The sequence below is a fragment of the Stigmatopora nigra genome, chromosome 9 (genome assembly GCF_051989575.1).
Source record: "Stigmatopora nigra isolate UIUO_SnigA chromosome 9, RoL_Snig_1.1, whole genome shotgun sequence".
Taxonomy (NCBI): Eukaryota; Metazoa; Chordata; class Actinopteri; order Syngnathiformes; family Syngnathidae; genus Stigmatopora; species Stigmatopora nigra.
This window is the reverse complement of record NC_135516.1, coordinates 3,815,302-3,836,306: the sequence shown is the minus strand read 5'-3', so window position 1 is coordinate 3,836,306 and position 21,005 is coordinate 3,815,302. Positions and strand designations below refer to the sequence as shown.

Below are 21,005 nucleotides of genomic sequence, written 5' to 3'. Positions count from 1 at the left end.
TTTGGGAGGAAACCGGAGTTCCCGGAGAAAACCCACGCAGGTCCAGGGAAAAGATGCAAACTCCACAAGTGAACCGACATGGATTTGAACCCAGGACCCCAGAACTGCGAGGCCGATCCACTAACCTCCCAACCGCCGGCCAACCATCTACAAATATATTTTTTTTTTCTTAGACATTTTTACTAGATATTTAAATCTTTTTGGGAGGAAATACATGTATAAATTAATAACACCTTAAGAAAAAAATCTAATTATTTATTTTAGTCATACCTCTACTTACGAATGTGTCGGGTTACTAAACCCTTTGATATGCCCCAACATACGAAAACAAGATCCAATTTACAAAATCGCCCTGAACGTAGATTTATTTCCTGGATCCGTTATTTTATTTTGAAATTGTCCTGATAATATAAATGCGGCCAGTTTTAAAGTGTGTGAAAAGACATACTTGTTTCTCAACTGTATCCAAAGCCTTGCTCCTCAACTGTTGGGCTTGTTCATTCTTTTTCTCCACTTCTAATATTTGGTTTTCCAACTTCTTCTGGGTGTCTTCTGATTCCTTGAGCCTCATCTCAAGAGGAGCACGTTGCTGACATTGGATACCATGAAAAATGTGAATTTTCATGCTTGAATGTGTTTGTTAATAAATATGACATTAACTTTACCTCTTTCTCATTCTTCAGACTGTCTTCTAAAGTCAGGACCACAGCCCGATACTGATCAACGGTAGCATTAGCATTTTTCAGCTGCTCAGCTAATTTGTTGTTCTGCTCCTCCGCGGCATTTAGATTACTTTTGACTTCAGCCAGTTCGGACAGGCCAGACTGCTGTGTGGTTTGAACTGGGGAGCGCACTTACAAAACATAGTGGAGAAGCATAGTCAATGATTGCAAATTGAAATATAGCATCTTACTTCACATGAAGGAAAAAGGTACCTCTGACAGGTGTTCTGAAATTTGCTGCTCGGCTTACTGTGCTAACACCCTCAGATGAGGTGGCTCCCAGTTGAGCTTTCAGCGCAACCACTTGTTGTTCAGAGTTCTTCAATAACTCTCTTGTCTTTACTTGTAAGGTGTTTTGTGACTCAAGTTGTTTTTTAGCTTCAATTAATTGAGCCTATATATAGAAATAGGAAATTGGTTTTAACAAAAAAAAAAGGATTATCATCCACAAGCTGTGTTCAACCTGAAATATCAAATTGCATACAAGGTTACATACATCCATGTTGCGTCCAAGCGTATGTCTCTGGGCTACTTCCTGCTCTAGTCGAGTCTTCATTGAGACCAGTTCTGTTTCCAGATTTGCAATCTTGCTATTCAGTCGTTGACAAATATCTGCGTCGGTACGTTCCATTGTTAACTGGGCAATTATAGGAAAGAAAAAGAAATGGTAAAAATAAAAGTAAGCATGAATGCAAAATTTACTTTTTAATTTCTTATATAAAATCAGTTAACATGTTGATGTTCTTGCCCAGTCACAACCAAGTAAAGGTTATGCATTTCCTATTTCAGAGAGTATATGAGAATTCTCATATGAATCATAGAATCTGAGTTGAATTTTCATTGTGATACAACAATGGGTATAGTTTAAATAAGACAGAGGTACACACAGGAGCGAACTGTTCCCAAACGACCAAGAGAGCTGATTTGCCTCTCTAAATATTTGCATTCAGCAAAGAGATATTACCTGAATGGTCTTGAGATTGGTGAGTAGAAGGTTTTGGTTGCGTTGCTCTGCTAGCATGGCCTCTTTCTCTCGATTGAGTCGACTCTCTGCTTGTTTTAGCATGTCTCTCTCTTTAGTTAAGTTTTCAACACGTACCTATGGAGATTATACATGCAATAAAAGTTGAGGTGGAAAAACAACTATGCACATTATTGAGGTTGATTTTATTTCAGCACATGTATTTTGTTGAATAAAAGGATATTATCAAAAAAAATGGCATAAACCCGAAGGGGCAAGATATTCCTGAAGTTTTCTACTACTATAGTTTCCCAGTAAGTGGATCGCCGAGTTATGATATTGTTCCGGAGTTGTAATTGTAATGCGAAATCGACGGATGGCGGCTAATAGAAATTATTGTTATAGAATTAAATTTTGAATTAAGCATTCGAGATTCTGAACTGAGCGAATGATAAACAAAGACTGGAAGAGGCAGCATCTCTTTTAGGCATTGGGGGAGAGATTGTGGCCAATTTTCGTCAATTTTAGTGATGCAGACCAGCATCTTAATGACTAATCGCAGACCAGCATTCTAGTGACCCCGACAAATAGCGGATTAGCATCTTAGTGACATTGGGATACCAACTAATAGCAAACGAGCATCTTAGTGACGGAGTGACACTGACCAATAGCAAACCAGCATCTTAGTGACGCCATGACACACCGACTGCCATGTTTGAATTTCTTAAGTTTTTGGCCGCACGAGAGAATTTTTTTGGCAACCGTAAGGTGGGCAAAATGCCATAAAAAGGTGACAAAAAACGTTCACTCGTTAATGAGAACAAAAGGTGGGGATGCCGTAACCCCGGGGTCCAACTGTATTAGATTTGTGTTATGTTTCAGATCTACAATATATACTAGGTCAAGATTGATCTTCCTCACCTCTTCTAGTGCCAGCTTTTCATTAGTTTGCCGCAAGTCTTGGGACATGGTATGGACAATGTGTTCAAGTCGTTGGACCGTTGCAGCAATTTTTTGGTTTCTGTTCTGGAGAGCTGATGTCTCTCTACGAAATGCTGTTACGGTCTCCTGGAGCATTTCATACCTGTCATGAAATAAAAGCAATCATTGAAGGTATTGCCAAAATAAGATAGTCGTTAATGAAGCACTGTACCGTACTCTACTAATTAATTGACTGAATTACACTAATCATGACAGTGATTTTGCTCACCTCTTGTTGCTGAACTCCAGTTGAGAAGTCAATTTGGTATTATTTGAGCGAACTTCTGTCAACTGCCTCTCTAGTCTGTCATTAGAGTCATTAAGCATTCGGTCGTTCTCTGCCTTTTCTTTCTTATACAAGGTGAAGGCATCACTTATCTGGGAGAGCAGAGACCGTGTCAATTTATCGTAAATAAATCTTATCATACTATTTAAGACTTTTAACCTGTTTTAAAGCAGCTTTAGCTTGAACAGTTTGTGCAGATTCAACAGCAAGTCTTGGAGCAGTTGAACGAGTTACTGGGCTTGATGACTGAGCGGGTGGAGAGTAGAAAATATCTGCAGCAAAAAAAAAAAAGTAAAAAATAAGTTATTTCTTTGTAGATGCACTTGAGTGCCAGAAATCATAAATGGTGGGGGGAGTTTTTTTTTCATGTAAATGTGTGAACTTTTTATTTTTTAAATAAATAACTAGCTGGCATAAAAGTGTTCATTTAGATAACATAAAATTTGAGTGTTTGGCGCATTTTGTTGCTGATGCATTGAATTTTTCCAAGTGTCGATTTCTTTTTTTCTCAACATAGTCTCATCTTGCGAAGAGTGTCATAAAAGGCATAAAAATATTATTTGAACGATTATAAAATAATTTGATGTTATTCTAGATGCCACCTTGAGTAGGAATGTTGAAGCCAGTACTATGTGAGAGAAGGGCTTTGAACATGTCTCTCTGTCTAGCATTGGAGTCAGCAAGTTGTTTTTGCTGGTTACTCAGCTCTCTTAACTGCTCCAACTCTTTCTGAAGTTTATCCACACTAGTCTCCAACTCCAACACACTGGAAAAGAACGGAGCATAAGATTAACTCATTATTTGATTTAACATTAAAAGCACCATTGTGCTTCAGTATGTACGCAGTGATGGTACTAATAATTCAGAATTGTATTCACATACTAAAAGTGATTATATAGCATGAAAGGGGAAGCTTTTGAAAAAAAAAACTGAAGGTGATGATGTTGATGACGATTTAAATACAGAGTAACTAAAATTTGAGGAAGCTACAGTGTCCATCCATAGAACAAATTTTCCTTATACAGTAACATGACTCACATATGCAATTGCTGATATGAATGAGATCTATTTAGCCTTTTCAGGAATAAACACACCTATGCCATATAAACAATAAATTTTCAGTCATGTAAGTCACACCTGTATACAAAAATGGTAATAATGTGACCAATTATTGCAAAAAATGTGATCTTTTGGTTTGAGATTAAGGTTAATAATATTAGTAACAATAATGATAATAATGATGATAATAATAAAATCATAATATTATAACAAAAATAATAATAATTAACTATAATAATACAATAAAAATAAAATTTAAAAAAATGAAATATGACTAAATAAACTATATGACTAATAATAATTATATTTGACGTGTTGCTATTACAATTACTAGCGATGTTATAAGTGTTAGATTAAAAGTATAAACAATAATAACGAGTTTACAGTAGTAATACCACTGTTACCGTGTTGATGTTGCGTGGGTTTGCTGCCTTGTATTCTCTTCCTCAAGCTTCTTTAGATTTTCCATCAGGCTTCTGTTTTGCATCTGAAGCTCCTCAACACTGCGGAAAGAAACCTGACACGGCCTGGCACCAGTCTCTGAAATATTGGTGGGGCTGCCTTCATCCTTAGTCACAGGATTACCTCTGGCTTCCTCAAGCTCGACCAGCAATGTACAAACCTAATATGAATGAAAAATTATTACATAGTGAGAAATATACATTGGTATACAAACAAATAATTTGAGAGAATAGTTGCATTGGAATACTGTATGTCGCTAAATGCAGCATACTTGTGTAGATGTATCATCCAACAGTCTTTCTGTCCTCAGCTTGGCCTTCTCCAAGTTTTCACAATGTTGTTTGGCCTCATCTTTCTCTTTCTGCAAACTGTAAATCTCCTAATAATTACACACAAGTTGTAAAAAAACAAAGTTACATATATTTATTTACAATATAAATATATATATATATTTTTTTTTTAATGGACACTTTCAAAATGTCTCAGACCATTCGAGCCTGTTCCAGTTTATTCCACAGGGAGGCCATTGAACTTTGCATGGTTTCATACTCTTCCCTCTGACGTTTTAGGACAGGCGCTTTGCATTCCACCTCCTGGACCACTTCATCCAACACTTTGCTAACCCTTCTGGTCTCCTGCTTCTCTAGTTGCAGCTGAGTTTGGCACTCAGAGTAGGCATTATACAGCTGATAAAAAGAAAAAAATAGGAAATCATTCGTAGGAATATGATTACTTGTAATATTGTAGTAATAGTTAAATTTTCAACTCGATATTTAGGGCAAAAACAGACAAATAAATGAATAAAATAAATAGAACCAATTAGTAAACTATGTAAGGGTAATACTGTGTAACACACGTAAATGTTATCTAAATAGAAATAACATCAGTTCTCTTTAGATTAGTTATCAATACTTTAGCAATCAAATAACATGTACGGATACAACACGAGTATAGATACTTAAATAATTTTGACAACATTAGTTATTTTACATTGATGAAGAAAAACTACTGTTTTGCTCACAGAGATGCAGCAGTTTGAATAACAATAAGGATTGTGATAAATAAGGTGAAACACAAATTCTTAATAATCAGAAATGTGGATTGAGTAGGCGGCACGGCAGATGGGTGATTCGCGGGTTGGGCTCACAGCAGTAGAGTTGTAGATGGTTAGTTAGTACAGGTTGGCTTGATCAACTTACATCAAAAAACTTCATTCCAGGCTTGACAATAGCAGCAATGGCAGCTGCAGAAGGACACATTGACTCAAGCTCTTTTTCAGTCAGTGAAGGGGCACCTGAATGAAAAAAAAATTATAACAATGATTAAGATTGACAAGTTGCATATCAATTTTGCTACTAAATTACTTAAATTGGTTTATCTTGGATAAAATTAAGGGAATAAAAAAAACAAGTAAGGAATTCACGAAGCGGAAAAAAAGAAATATGTTAAAGCATTTAATGATAATATACTTAATATAAGATACTTTGCACAATTCTGTATAATAAACCTGAAAGATGTCTCGTTTGTACCGAGACATCACGATGTGCGCATGTACAATACTTAGATCGCAGGACGTGCAAAACTTTAATTATTAGAAGTCATTGCTCTCAAGACGTGTGGCTCATTAAATGAGCATATCAAGCTCCTTGCTTATTACAGCAGCCTTGCCTGACATAAACGAGCAGTGACAGCTGCTCATTAAGTGATACATTGATTTTTGACACTTCAATTCAGCACCCTTTGATGGAGACGGGACGGGAGCGGTCTCAGCTGCTACCCTCCCAATTTGTCTTGCCAAGCCCCCAAAACCTCCCCAAAAAGAGTTATTCAAGTCATCTGGTGAAAAAAAAACTTCCCTATTTAATATCGAAAACACCCAAAAAAAAATTGCATTGTCAGTTCTTTCTAATATATCAGCCCTAACGTATAAAGTTTGAATAAAATGAAAAATATATATGAAATTGGGTGAGAAGTGAAGTACAATCTGATATGGTCATGAGTAAATCTTAGAAGACAGCCAGAGAGAACCAACAATTGCTACTAACATTCACTTCAGATAAAGTCGAGTTATGAAGCAATCTTATGTTCATTTTTTTGTGCTGTGGAAGGAAACTAGAGGAAGAACAATGGGTAAAATGAAATATTTATGTATATTTACAGCAATATTTGACAGAGGCCTTCAATGAAGTGTTCTCCAGCTCCTTCTCCATTTTCCTGATCTTCTCACGAAGCTCTGCTTCTAAATGGGTCTTTTGTTCCTCTGCATCAGACGCCGTCTTTTGCAGCATTTTGTTAGCTACAAGTGACAGATATGAAAATAAAAAAGAAGATAGTTGTAATATTTTTTTCAATATTCAAGGTGAGGCAATATACCATATATATTTGGACTAAAAGTCACACTTGCAAAAGAAAGCACAACGAAAGAGGGAAAACGGGTTCCATTGCAGTGGTGTATAAGTTGCATTTTTGGGGACTTTCAGAAACCAAGAACCGAAGTTGAATTTTGATCAGATTTTTTCCCCCAAGATGTTTTAGGGTTATTAGTATTGCATTATTATATATTTGCTTGTAATGAAGAACACTTTGCTTTACTTAGCTTATTAACATTAGAAAAGTCATTTTAGTACATCTGCTTGCAACGGTGTAAATGTGTTGCTCCTTAGTTAGACCAAACAACAGGAAGGTCGAATCTTCTTGTACTGCCGGAATGTGGAGGAGATCCTTCGGCTCTAAATGACCTTCATTTGTTTTGAGAGCTAAAACTTCTATTGTCACTGAGGTCCTTGACTATTTGACGTCTCACTCGTTTACAACCCCGCCCTTGAGAGCTGAGACATTGTAACTAGGGTCCTTGACGCTAATAAACAGGGAAAAGATGCGTGTGACACCAGAATGAACCTAGACAGACTTGTAAGGTTTCTCTTTTGCAAGAAAACCCAGAAGATTTTCTGGTGTCTTTATTTGTGCATGCATTTGGGAATGCATATAATATGGTTCGGCCATACTGATCTGATGGCAGAATTTTTCATCCAGTAAAAGGGTGCACATGCAAAAACCAATGAATGATAATTAATATTTTTAGTATAAAAGTGAGCACCTTTAAGAAATGCTGTTTACAAGATGGTCTTTACAAAAACATCTTCCCCTTCACGTAATGTAAAAAATAAGTATTCCAATGATTTTAATATTGAATTTTAAAAACCTGTTTCTCACAACATTACTTGAATCTCCTAATATGACAACAAAAGAAGTTGTGTTCAACCACATCTTGCGTTAGAAAAGTTGAAGCTAGTGAAACAGCAAATTCCGGTTTACGTAACGTGAAAATATGCTGTATTTTATATTACAAATTTTCTCTTATAAATTACAAATTTGATCTTGTAATATTACTATGTTTGACTTAATTCTTGTTATATTATGACTTTTCTCTCAGAATTTTACCTTTATTTTAAGAATATTATAACTTCTTGACAGATATCTTGCGGCAATGGTTTGGAAACACTTAAAAGAACAATGTAAAAAGAAAATCATGATAAATAAATGAGATTGATTTGTTTTTAAAAATCTTGAATTTCTATTTGCCATAGTGTAAACACTTAACCCTAAGGGACCAGATGATTAGTCTATTAATAAAAAAAGGACACGAAACTAAAACAAAAATAAGGGTGACAATAAAGGTATGGACTCATACCTTCTGCGGTGTTTTTAACCAATTTTCCAAGTTCTTCCACTGCTCTGCTCAGTTCTTGATTCTTAGTTTCCATATCTGCTGCTACACCCTTCAAATTTAATGAGAAAATGAAGTGAGAAACACGTTTTCTTATGAAAAATTAAGTATTTATTCCTCAATATGTGGCCTCATTCTGCACATTACTTTCCACATTAAGATGTAATAGCAGGCATTAACAGGCATTTTTGGATATGTTATGTTCTACAGCTGGGTGCATTGATGAATGCATTGAGCTCCTTATGTGATATAAATAATATCGGAGACCACTAAATTAGTCAGTTTGAAGCTTCAAAAAGGTTTCTTCCAATTATATAAAGACCCAGCAGGTGCCTTTATCAAAAAATGTAGTGACATATTACAGATACTGTATAAGTACAATTTGTCAATGTAGTATTACGCTTCTCAAGGCCTATTCTACCCATCAGCAGTAGGTGCCATGTGATTAATTGTATCCCAGTTGAGGGTGGGCTTGGATAGGGACTAGCTTATCCACATAACTAATGAGTCCAAGCATGCAGAATCTGACTAATGGGCAAATATTGACAAAATTAATTTTTATTTTATTTTTTTTAAGTGTCACCTTGTAAAGAGAAGACAGCTTGACATGAGCATTGAGCTCATTCCGGTATTTTTCCTCCATGGAACTTAGTTCATCCTTAGCCTATAGTGTGAAAAAGGATATAAAAATTAGGTCCCACTTGCGAGTGACAGCATAAATGCTAACAATATTCATTCAGAGAATGTGGGGAATATCAAACTTGCTTTACTTTTCCCATGTTTCTTTGACCGTCATATTCCAATATTGTATTCTTTTATTATCAAATTATAAATGAACAAAATTAAAAAAAAATGTCCAGAGATTTCAAGACCAAAACCAAATACTGAGTATTTAATCTACCTGTCTCAGTTTTTTGTTCAAGTCTTCAGCTCGTTTATTCTGGTTTTCAGAGGATTGATTCAGTGAACTGAGTTGATTTTCCAATCTGGTTACCTATTGGAAAAAAAAAAAAAATTAATAGCACTGTGCAAAACAGCTGTTCTTAACATTTTACAATGCAGAGTTGATGGCAGGCATCCCAAATATTGTCACATTGCTAAAATAATGGCCCAAATCATTTACATTTTTTTGTAAATTCATCATCACATGATCAAAGTTCTCTCTAATTTTTCATATGTCTGGGCATACAGACAACTTTCCTGAGCACAATGAGGACCAGTTTGAGCAACATTATAAATGTTCGCTATGGGCACACACAAGTATTACACCTGCCATAAGGAGGTGCATGTCTACTACGCATAAACGATCTAGTCATAATAAAATTCTATGAAAAATATCTATGAATAACACATTAATAAATGTGACCAGAAATATGTACAAATCTGACTTAACTTTTACCTTATTTTTCACATCTGTCCTTCTCAATTGTCATTCAAATAACTTTTCTGCTGAACGTGTCACTTGAGATGGTCCAGCTTACATTTATATCCAATATTTTTCCATCGGAAAACTTTTGCAGAGACCTTTCACACCCAATTTCACTAATTTTCTTCTATTTAAACTTATTCTCACAACCATTCCATCTTAAAAGAACCACATTTTATTTTTACTTCGGTTTGTTGAGTGGCTTTGCCACAGCCCGGTTGTTTCTGCATTACAAAGGGTTGGCAGCAGCTCCAATGAACCATTAGCTATATGCTAAACTGGAAAACCCAGACATCTACGTGTAACGCATAACTAATGCAGCCAATCAATGCTGTTAACATTTACTCATGCCGCGGAAATAAACTCGGGTGATGTGAACCACATCATATAATTGGCTGGACACAGTGTTAGTCAAAGTTTTATCCGTAATTGGCCGTTTGTTGTCGTTTATCAGTGACAGGATGCTACCACTCTGAGTTGCGTTGCAAAATGCAATTATTATTTTTTTACAATTCAGGTTGAATTATATTTAGTACGCTCCATGTTTGATGCGTGTGGAGAACACGAGTGGTACGCAATTAAGCACGCACCTTAGAGGGAACTTTGCTCATGAGGCTGAATTAAAGCATTTTAGTGCACTTTGAGTTCTTTGTGTCACAAATTCTACTGTGATTGAAACCTTATATTACAATTGAACAGTAAAAGGAACATGTGTTAACCATTAAAATTCATAACAGGTAGACCTGACCTATGCCGTAAGTGGTCTCCCTCTAGCATCAAGTTTGTCATATCTACTGAAGGCTATTTTTCTTTTTATTGGTAGGAAAAAAGTGTTTTTTTCCCTATATTAATTTTCTTATCATATAGTCATATGGTTCATGTATCACACCATATTTTCATTACAATTTCTTCATCTAATGGCATCGTTTGACTGTGGCGGCATGGTGAAAAAGTTGATTAGAAATCTGCCTCACAGTTGTGAGATTGAGAGTTTGGATTCCCGGGTTTCCTCCGACGTCCCAGAAACCATGTATAATAGGCTGGTTGAAGACACTAAATTAACCCTACATATGGGTGTAAGTTTGAATGGTTGTTGTTCTCACTGTACCCTGCGATTGGCTGGCAACCAATTCAGGGTGTCCCCCGCCTGGTGCCCACAGGGATAAGCGTAACGGAAAACTATTGATTGTTTCATTGTTACCTGCTCAGTCTTGTTTTTCACACTACCCTGGAGCTCCAATATCTCTTTGCCAGTATCTCTATTAGAGCTCAGTAGTTCCTCAGTTTTGGTTTTCAGTTCCGCAGATAACCATTCAATTTTTTTATCCTGCAGCTCCTTTTCCTGCTCCATACGCTTCTCCCGGTGCTACAGGAACAGGCAAACACAGTACACATTTTAATAATGTTTGTCAATAATGTTCAAATGATGTGTTTAATAAAACAAAGGCAGTATGTGATCATTTGTTTCTTATCTTATCCATCGGTTTTATTTTCACATGTTGAAGCAAGCTTTTGTAGACAACTCAAATGATGGCACTAAGATCAGTATCTCCAGTTTGACATAGGGTTCCAAATAGAGCAATATTTATTTTTTTCATAATTTACCTGCACCGAGGCCTGTGAGGACTGTAATTCATCTAGTTTTAATTGTAGCTCCACCTTGACTTTGCTGGTCTCCAACAGTTTCTCATTCAGGCTCTTTAAAGTTTCTAAAATGCACAGGAGGACAGAAAAATGAAAATTATGGGTTAATCATTCAATTATTCACATGTATGACAATAGAATTTCATGCTGTGCAACTATGCTTGTGTGCTTTGCAATCATACCAGATAGGTTTTCAACCTCTTGATTTTTCTTCTCAAGCATCCGTGCCAGTTCTCTTTTTTCCACCTCAAGCTCATACTTTGATTTGGACTGCTGTGTTATAAAACAGAATAATTTTTAACAAATCTGCATTTCATAGAACTTCAATATTATTGACACATACCTGCTGCTGGGTTTTCTCCTCAGGAGTGTCTCCTTCGATTCCTTTCAGTGCATTCAACTCTTCATCTGTAGAGTGAAGGAGCAATTATCATTTTTCAGAGGTTATTACATGAAACTCAAGTTTGTAAGAGTCCAAATTAAAATCAATGCAATAGCAGTTGACTTGAAATATGTAACAATCAGAAGTATATTTGTGTTTGAGTGACAACTTACTAAGTTTTTTATTTTCTTCCTTGATAGACTGCAGGTCTCGGGTGGCACACAATATCTGTTCTTGACTCTCACCAAGTTTCTTATCGATGTCAAAATACTGTTGTTCTGTTGAAACGAATTAGCAAGAAACCAATCATATTGGAAACCAAAAACCGTAGTCAGTGGTAGAATCTCATATAACTAACTGGCTTAGCTAAATTAACTGACAACTTCAAGTCATGAATAGATTTCTTAGCAATATTTTTTATATATAATTAGTGTCTGAAGCAACATTTAAGTATACGCTGAATCATCATATACACACGGTAAACAAATTTATGTCTGGAAAATAAAGTTTTTGGAGCAGAAGGGACACCCCCGCCCCCCTCCCCTCTTTCTCTCCCCCAAGTTAGCAACGAAGCTATTGTTAGCCAATGATGGTTCCACATACTAGATCCAACCCTAATGATATAAAATACGCTATATTTATTAGCTCATTAAGTTTTTCTACCAGGGATGATCAATTGAAATAAATTAAATGTACACACGTACCGCTGTCCGCTTTGAATCGCTCCTGTTGGGTCCGGAGCGCCTCATTAGCACTCTGTAGTTCCGATACAAACCTCTCTATCTTATTTTGGACCCCTTTAGGAAGCTTGTTCAACTCCGTCCGCTCCAGAACCTGCAGCAGTACGGCCGCCATCTCCAATTACCCCTTATAAAATAATTACAGAATGTTTTAAACCCAGTCCTCATTAAATAACGTGCTGCGTAGACATTCAGTAAAGTATGGATACAAGATTCTATGAAGTATTAAATGTTCTAGCATACAACAGCAGAAAGTTAATTTTGCTCTTCAAACTAAATGTAAAACTCATCCCTAGAAATTTATTTAGCGGGGTTTGTTGTTTTTGTATTTACCTAAATTGTTCATAAAACATATACACATTATGAATAAAAAGGTATAATTACTGTTTTTAATAAAATACGGGCAGGATTATTCCAAAACTAGTTACAGATGATTTTATTTTGAAAATTTAAAATGACTGTTAACAATTGCAAAAAATAGCTTTCTCAAAGCTCAAATTTGACGACAGATATATGCGACGGAAGTTTGGGCTCAAAGCATTGTGGTACTTATAGTTTTTTGTCTTTCTGATGTTCTGTTTTGGCGTGTTAGAATAGGTTGTACATATTTTTGATTTTGAGTTGCTATTTTTGCGGGTTTCTCGCACCTGGAGGTATATTTTTTATGTTTTTATTATTTCTTCCCGTTGCGCCTTCACGTCATTTCGTTAATGGCTAATTTTAGCCGCATTTTGTTAGCTAAATTACTTGTCAGAAGTCTGCTTGCTTAAGTAAGATGTTGTATTTAGGCTTATATTTGTCATAAAGCAGTTTTAACATGCAATTGTGCTTCTACGTGTTGTAAAATTCAACTTACCTGATGTTTTGTAGTTTGTTTTCTGTTTTGCCACGTCTTCGTTGTCGCGATATTCACCAGGCTCTCAATGAATGAACATTAAGAGATATTTAATTTCCTATTTTTATGCAGGCATCATGGGCCGTGTTTACATAGTAGACGATAGTGTGGAGGTGTATCTGTCAAAACAATGTGAACAACAATCGGATAATGTCACAGGCCTGGTCATTGGACAGGTAAGTTAACATCTGTTATGGATCCAGTCAAGTTGTTTATGTGCATAAAAATTGCAAATAGATAAAAGTTAAAGTTATAAATAATTAATGTCAAGTTATAAAACGAGGAATACGTGAACACCAACATAAAGCCAACAATAGATCTATAACACATGTACTTGTGTTAATTACTATACATCATTGTGAAATTAAAAATGTGCTTAATTGATACGGCCTGTAGAACTCGCCTCAAAGGGATTTTGTAGTGATGGCGTGTCGAACACCCTTGAGAGAAGAGCCCCTTGTTGATGTAGGAAAGTCCCTGGACAAGGAATGGATCAGTGAGCACGCTCGACAGGTTGGAAATATAAAAGAACAATACTCTACTCGATGCCAAGAAACAAATATCGACATTAGAGTACCAATATTTCAAACTTCTTTACATTGTTTTTCCAGGTTTCCAGAATGTTGCCTGGAGGCTTATCCGTGTTAGGAGTGTTTGTCATCAATGATGTAGATGCCAAGGAAACATTAGCCTCACTTCGTCAGGTGAGTTGCATTTATATATCTCAGACTAGATTTTGCAACAAACAGTCTCATCATCAAAACATGCATGTCTATATATTAACAGTTTAATCAGAACCCATTCTAGAATGTCACGATTATTAACTAAGTGAAGCATTGCCATTTTAACTTTTGAATTCCCGGTAATTTGGATGAACTCATCCTTGCATTAAAATCACACAACTACTGTGTACTTTATCCGATTATGTGTGGAATTATATTTGAAAAAAAATCATTTGGGTAAACCAGTCTTTCTACAATGTACAGACCAAGAGTTTGTGCTTCAGTATTTCATTTACTTATACAGTAAATAAGGAGAAAAACGGTTGAACCCCTCATCTGATTCATATGAATGACTGTTTTATGAGCCTATCAATCCAGAGTACTACAAATGGTGATTTGGTAATCCTTGCGAAAAACATTAAGACTACTGTGATGGATTAATATATATTCGTTTTTTGTTGGACTCAATTATAAAAGAAAGTAAATATCTCAAAGCCCCCTCACATTCCTCACTGTCCTTTTCTAATTTGTACAAACTCACCTTCAAACTTGATTACATCATTTTTAATTTAGCGGCATGTCTGCTTGTGTGAAGTTGGCGTTTGCAGTGCAATCGCTGATATCTTCGGAAGATCTTTGGAACTCTTACGACAACGATGAAGTCACAGACTGCCTGACACTGCATATCAACCCGAAATCCCGAAAGTATCCTTTGACACTGCGTCCTTACTAGACAGAGCTGAGTTATTTGTTGTAAATCTTTAATCCATTGTACCAGAATTAGCTGCCGAACATTTGATACAAAAGATCCCAAGGTGAGTCCTCAATCTCATGTTACAAAATGTATTTCCATTATGCTATATGATATACTGTATAACATTAATTAATTCATTTCCCAGTCCGTATATCCTCACAACGATAGCAAGGGGTTGCTGGACCCAATCCCAGCCAACTAAAGGCACCAGGACACCCTGAATTGGTGGCCAGCCAATCGCTGGGCATACTGTATAACAATTAAGGGGAATACATCAGTGAAAAATGTATTTTAAATGTACAAAATGTACTGGCACTTGAAGTTTTTTTTTTAAACTTCTTCCAGAGTTTGGCCAAGCCTGCTGACTGGAAGTATCAGTCAAATGTGTGTTCCTCCTGGTCCATGATGAGTTGTTGTTTAAACGTGGATTTATTTGTTCCTCTACCGGATAACAGAGCCTGTTCAAAGAGCATGGATACATGTCTCAAGGTATGTGTGCTGACACTAAATCAGGCTTCTTATTTTATCTAAATATATTCTCAGAGTTCACCCTGTGTTTTAGGGGGGACTAAAACAATGGACAAACCAGATTGAGAATGCGGTCTGTTTGATTGATGGCATAGTGCTGCCTGATGATGCAGAACTCACAGCAGGACAGGTTGTATAAAAATAAAAAGATAGTTTTTAACTTTTAATATCAGTATTTTAAACTATGTCATGTACCGTAACTACATAGCACATTTTAACATTGAAAACAACATATACCGTATTTTCTGGCATATAACCAGCCTAAGCATATAAGCCACACCCTTAAATTGCCTTAAAATCATTTAATTTTATAATTTCTAGCGAATTAGCCGCCCCTTTAATTATCGGGCGGGAGAGGGGGTATGATATGGGGGTTTGGAATCTATTTTATATAGTCACATGCAGATTTTCATAAAAATAATATAGGCACAAAAAACAAATATCAAATCAATCAACTCAAAAGCCTTTATTGTCATCATACAAAACTGTGTATAATGAAATTGGTGAAAATATGGATACATACAGAAAAAAACAGTTTTATACTATTTCATCTGGTAATGGTTGTGTTCTTACTGCAAAACAGAAAATAACAAATAGTAAATGTTAATTTGCTGACATCTGCTGGTTAAAATGAGTATAGCAACGCTGTATGTCTTGTGTGCATATAAGCCGTACCCTTGATCAGTCATCTTTTTTTTTGGGTTACAAATACGGCTTATATGCGAGAAAATACAGTAAAGAGGACTGGTTGGGTGAGGAGACGTGAGGTAGTTTATCAAATTATTCTCGTCTGACCAGACTCACTCCATTAACATTAAGTAAATTTTAATTTGAAAGATTTTTCAAATTCAGGTTTTTGGGTCTCGGGTGCTGTGTGTTGTTAACCTCTCCAACAAAAACGCAAAGTATACAAGAAAAGGGGTGTTGTCCAAAGTTGTATTCTAAAATCTTGTGTTTGATAAACATTTTTCAGAGGAGGAATGTAAGACAGAACCTGACTGTTCAACTGCTACTCACACCAGTAAGATACGCACACACTTTTGTTTTGTGCAATACAATGCAATGACTATGACAATAGTGAAAAGATTTGTTGGTCCCCACTTTGTATTGATAAACATGATATGCATAGCTGAGCTTTAACAGTTTCTCCTTCACAGTTTGCTTCATAAAAATCAAGGCATTATCTTTTTGTATCTTTCTGCAGGATCAACAGCAAAGCATAACAGATGCGGTTGAGAAATGTGGAGGGAGCTTGTCTGTCAGAGGATCCATCCATGGCCGAGCATACATACACAACAACAAACCAAAGGCCAAACTGGCTGAGAAGGTAGTCTTTTCACAGTAGTTGGTCATTGACAGGTAAATGTGTTTATTTTGTCATGAAAACAAATATTTTTCCAGTTCCTAAAGAGGGATATTGTCTCAACCATGGTGACAAGAGTTCAGATGATGCTTGATGACCTTCTAGCTACAGAATATGAGAGTAAGGCAGTCAGCAAAGAAAAGCATGGAACAGGTAGCCCACCACAAAAGCATAATTGACATTGTCCATCAACAAGAACTGTTTTGAGTGTCAACGAGAACTGTTTTGACTCTTGTAATGACCGTGGCTACTTATCATCAGTGCGATGAAACAGAGAAGATTTCATGAAAAAAGGAAGCTGACATTTTACCTCAACTACAGCAATTTTCTTTCCTAAAATCATATATTTTGTCATATTTAATGTATTGGTCAAGTTAAAAATGTAATTTTCAGTATTTTGTAATATTGCTTCATACAAAATGCATGTTCTACCCAAAGAGCAGAGTTCATCGGCTAAGAGCAGCACAGTGGTTAAATATTGCCGTATACATAAACTACCCTTAGCCAATTCACTGACTTTGACCTCTGTCTGCTAAGGACAATTCACATAACGTTACAATTTAACGTTATATTTAAACAACTCCTGAAGTTATGACAGCAACAACAAATTGTTTGACAGCTGACATTAACGTAAAAGACAGTACTTTGAAAATGCTTGCAAGCTGGTATATATGGTATATTATGCTTTTGAACTAGCGCCAGTGTTCAAAGTAGCGTTATGTGCACTACTGGAGAGGCAATGGCCCCTCTGCAAACTACGCCACAGAGCAGATGATCTCAACCAGTCGTCCCCAATCCTTGAGCTACCTAGTGCCATTCCGTAAGAGTAAAAATATTAACGTTTTCAATCTCCCCCCTCTCACTGGAAATGAGAAAATTTGTTAAAATAATAAATAATTGCGGCGTCCTGGGTGTCGTTTGTCCACCGACCCCACCCTCACACAATTTTGTCTTAAATTGTCGCCCTCCCAAGTAGCCCTTCCGCGAGAAAATAGAATGAGCTTTAGTGAGAAAACTGTTTGGCGACCGCTGATCTATGCCATGATAATAGTCTTGACAAGTGGTAATATATTTGGAATAAAACAAAATTTTTTGAGGCCTCTCATGCGCCCCTATCTAGGTGGCTCCCAGGGCGGTCGCCTACATTGCCTATAACAAAAACTGGACCTGCTTATACCACGCAGTAAAATTCTGATGAACCAGTCCAGGTCTTCATGTACTCCAATTGAATGTGTCTTCCAGAACGATTCTGCTTCCCTCACCGTGTCTTTTATCCTGCAAAATTGAGTGGGGCTCTGTGTGTTTGTGACTACCAGTTCAATGACGAGGACCCAACTGAAGTCATTGACAGACTAAAAGAAATGCTGGACTTTGATTCAACTCATCAAGACTTGGATACCAAGCAGGAAGTTGTTGCTGAAATCATAGAAAGTGGAAAACCAGCAGGTAATGAGCTATTTTTTAATGATCATGGAGATGTAGTATTAGGGAGAAGAATGTAAAAAAATATATATATATAAATTAACCACTGGGTGTTGGAGATGCCTATAGCTAGGCCTGTCAAACCAAAATTGTCAAAGAATCTAACAGTATACTTTTTTTTTCTACTGTTGTGGGTGCTTTTTATAAGATAGGTTTAAAAGGGCTTAATAATTTAATACATTTATTAAGTGAGAGATATACAACTCTTCGAGTGATGAGTAATGTAAATTTACAAAAAAAACAAGAAAGCACAATCAGGGTTGCCTTGTAGTTTTTGGAATAATGCTTTAGGATTTAACACTATTTTTATTCTTCTTCAGAGAGTATAAACTTTAAATGACATAAATACCTATACTTAAAGGGTTCTAGCATATTAATTTTAAAAATAAATTTTAAAGGATCCTATCACTGTTTTTTGTTATCCTAATGGGGGATTATAACCCACAAAGATACAGTCAGTGCAGTAAGTATTTGAACAGCCTGGTATATTGCAAATTGTTCCACTTAGAAATCATGGAGGGGTCTGAAATTTTCATCGTAGGTGCATGTTCACTGTGAGCGAGACAATCTAGAAAGAAAGAAAAAAATCCAGAAATTACAATGGTTGCTTTTTTAAAACAATTTATTTGTGTGATAGAGCTGCAAATTAGTATTTTACCATCCACCTATCAGCTAGAATTCTGACCCCGAAAGACCTCTTAGTCTGTCTTTAAAAGTCCACTCCCACTCTATGCATAAAACTCAATCAGATGCACCTCTTTGCGATCGTTAGCTGCTTAAAAGCACCTGTACATAATCATACAATCTGTAAAACTCAAACTGGTAATATGGCCACTACCAAAGAGCTGTCCATAGACACTATTAGAGAAAAAAATGTACACCTCCTCAAGGCTGGCAAGAGCTACAGAGAAATTGCCAAGCACCTTGGTGAAAAAGATCAACTGTTGCAGCACTCCTTAGCATCATTAAATGAAAGAAGCTAAAACTGTAATCGCCGAACTCCAGAAACCTGACTGATCTAGAGAAGATCTGTGTGGAGGAGGAGTGGGGCAAAATCCATCCTTAGTGTGTTAATCTGGTGAAAAACTGCAGGAAACCTGTGACCACTGTATGATTGCATACAAAGGCTTCTCTATCAGATTCTAACATTGGTTTTATCATGTGTTTAAATGCTTCTTTGAAGCTGTATCTATCACACTGTTACGATCTCGCCGCGTAGTGCGACACGATCGGTGGAGAAGTTGAACCCAGATGCAGAGTCGCCGAAGTAAATGGAAAGGTGAGGCAGATCTGTAGCTCTTGTAGGTTGATTTAATAAACGGGGTAACATAACTTAAATAACTTGGCTTGACCACTCATTACAAACGAAAAGAACATGCGGCGTGGCGTCAATGGAAACAGCAATGACTACGAGGATAAACAGGAAACGAAACCAGAACGAAACCAGAACGATCCGACGGCGGCCACAGAAAATCATAATGCTTAAATACCAAAAATAATCTAATCACGTAATTAGTGACAGCTGATAATTATCGTGACGTCATGCCAGGAAAGGCAATCCAGCCACTCCTGACACACACAAATGAATTGTTTACAAAAAAAATGTATTTTTCAAAGTCTTTTTCATCGGCGGAGACAGTGTTTCACTGGGATTCGTGTATAACGCGCAACCAAACTTTGCTTCAGTTTTTTGGTACAACATTTTGCCCGTTATACTCGAATAAATACAGTAACTTACATGCAAAATTATGCGATCGGGACATCCTTAATATAAAATATTCTTTGCTTAAATTTAGTGTCAGAATAAATTGACCATAGTCGTTGAATGTGAGTCACTTTACATTTAACCTGAACTCAGCTGACTTTACCTTGTACATTCCATATTTCTTTTATTTTTATTGATGTCAACGTGTCTCTTCCCCAATAATATAGCACTTTCCTGCACTGAAAAAAAGATCAGTTTCCTCTTTGTCATCATGGACAGCTTTTGAAAACGGCATTGCAAATAAACACATACAAAAAAGTAAAAAGCAAAACATACTTGTGCGGTTAATTCATTCTCACTGAGCCAAAGTGTTGCAAAATATGTCAGATGACGATTAGTTTGCCCTCCCAACATTTTTTCTGACTTTTGAAGAAAAAAGTTTTGCCCTTAGGGAATCACATTTGAACATTCCTGTTTTTCAGTTGCGCAATGCTTCATGACTGTTATTAGTTTGCAACATTTCTCTTTAAAGTATCTTAGTACATCATAATTCAGTATGTTACTAATTTAAAAGATCGTGTTGTGTTTGCAGAATGCACTGCAGAACATGTTGAAGTGAAAGAGCCCAGGAGGAACAACTACATTGGTAAAGACAGCAGCTACATCTTCTTGCATGTTATTTTTTTTCACTATTACTGGATTTTCGATCTGAGATAAATTTATTTATTTACAAAAAATCACATTATCAGTTTAGAAAAAGTCATTCCAAAACATGTTCTGCTTCATTTTGACACACATTCTGCATCATAATTACGTTTTTCACACTGCCCTAATTCTGCTTTTTCTGTTTAGGTGTTGCCATGGCCACTGTTGTCGCCCTTCTTGCCACTGGTGCCTCAATTCTGTACCTCGGTGATTTTTGACACACGCACCAAAATAAAGTACTTAAAAATCAAATTCAAGTGATTCATTATGTGCCCTACGAATGACTGGTGACCAGTCTAGGGTGTAGTCTGCCTTTCGCCCAAAGACAGTTGGGCAACTTCATAACATTATAAGTTCCATTCTACAAAACTTAAATATCGTTGATGTTGTCTATTTGAGATACATTGTTGAAAATGTGTAAATTCTATAATTTTAAATATATATAATATGACACCTGAGAA

General features: G+C 36.3%; 2 protein-coding genes across 2 annotated transcripts in view; one reads left to right on the top strand and one right to left on the bottom strand.

Annotated features, from left to right (window-relative positions):
• LOC144201251 (nucleoprotein TPR-like) overlaps nt 1–13,363 on the bottom strand; it is a 26,886-nt gene extending 13,523 nt beyond the window's left edge. The window contains exons 1-24 of the mRNA XM_077723735.1: nt 13,247–13,363; nt 12,355–12,517; nt 11,824–11,928; nt 11,612–11,676; nt 11,451–11,541; nt 11,230–11,333; nt 10,826–10,990; nt 9,100–9,192; nt 8,782–8,862; nt 8,163–8,250; nt 6,630–6,767; nt 5,671–5,765; nt 4,960–5,157; nt 4,743–4,850; nt 4,414–4,631; nt 3,553–3,716; nt 3,110–3,222; nt 2,894–3,042; nt 2,605–2,767; nt 1,687–1,821; nt 1,219–1,359; nt 936–1,116; nt 666–853; nt 449–589 (exon numbers count right to left, since the gene is read on the bottom strand). Of these exons, the coding sequence (XP_077579861.1) occupies nt 449–589; nt 666–853; nt 936–1,116; nt 1,219–1,359; nt 1,687–1,821; nt 2,605–2,767; nt 2,894–3,042; nt 3,110–3,222; nt 3,553–3,716; nt 4,414–4,631; nt 4,743–4,850; nt 4,960–5,157; nt 5,671–5,765; nt 6,630–6,767; nt 8,163–8,250; nt 8,782–8,862; nt 9,100–9,192; nt 10,826–10,990; nt 11,230–11,333; nt 11,451–11,541; nt 11,612–11,676; nt 11,824–11,928; nt 12,355–12,505 (3,075 nt within the window). The 5' untranslated portion in view covers nt 12,506–12,517; nt 13,247–13,363. The remainder of the gene's footprint in view (nt 1–448; nt 590–665; nt 854–935; nt 1,117–1,218; nt 1,360–1,686; nt 1,822–2,604; nt 2,768–2,893; nt 3,043–3,109; nt 3,223–3,552; nt 3,717–4,413; nt 4,632–4,742; nt 4,851–4,959; nt 5,158–5,670; nt 5,766–6,629; nt 6,768–8,162; nt 8,251–8,781; nt 8,863–9,099; nt 9,193–10,825; nt 10,991–11,229; nt 11,334–11,450; nt 11,542–11,611; nt 11,677–11,823; nt 11,929–12,354; nt 12,518–13,246) is intronic.
• On the top strand, nt 12,921–21,005 carry odr4 (odr-4 GPCR localization factor homolog). The gene is made up of 14 exons (XM_077723738.1): nt 12,921–13,043; nt 13,358–13,461; nt 13,682–13,798; nt 13,897–13,989; nt 14,603–14,712; nt 14,786–14,822; nt 15,107–15,250; nt 15,324–15,419; nt 16,263–16,310; nt 16,494–16,616; nt 16,691–16,805; nt 17,895–18,098; nt 20,432–20,485; nt 20,692–21,005. The coding sequence occupies exons 2-14, from the start codon at nt 13,363–13,365 to the stop codon at nt 20,760–20,762; spliced, it is 1,311 nt and encodes a 436-aa protein (XP_077579864.1). The 5' UTR covers nt 12,921–13,043; nt 13,358–13,362; the 3' UTR covers nt 20,763–21,005.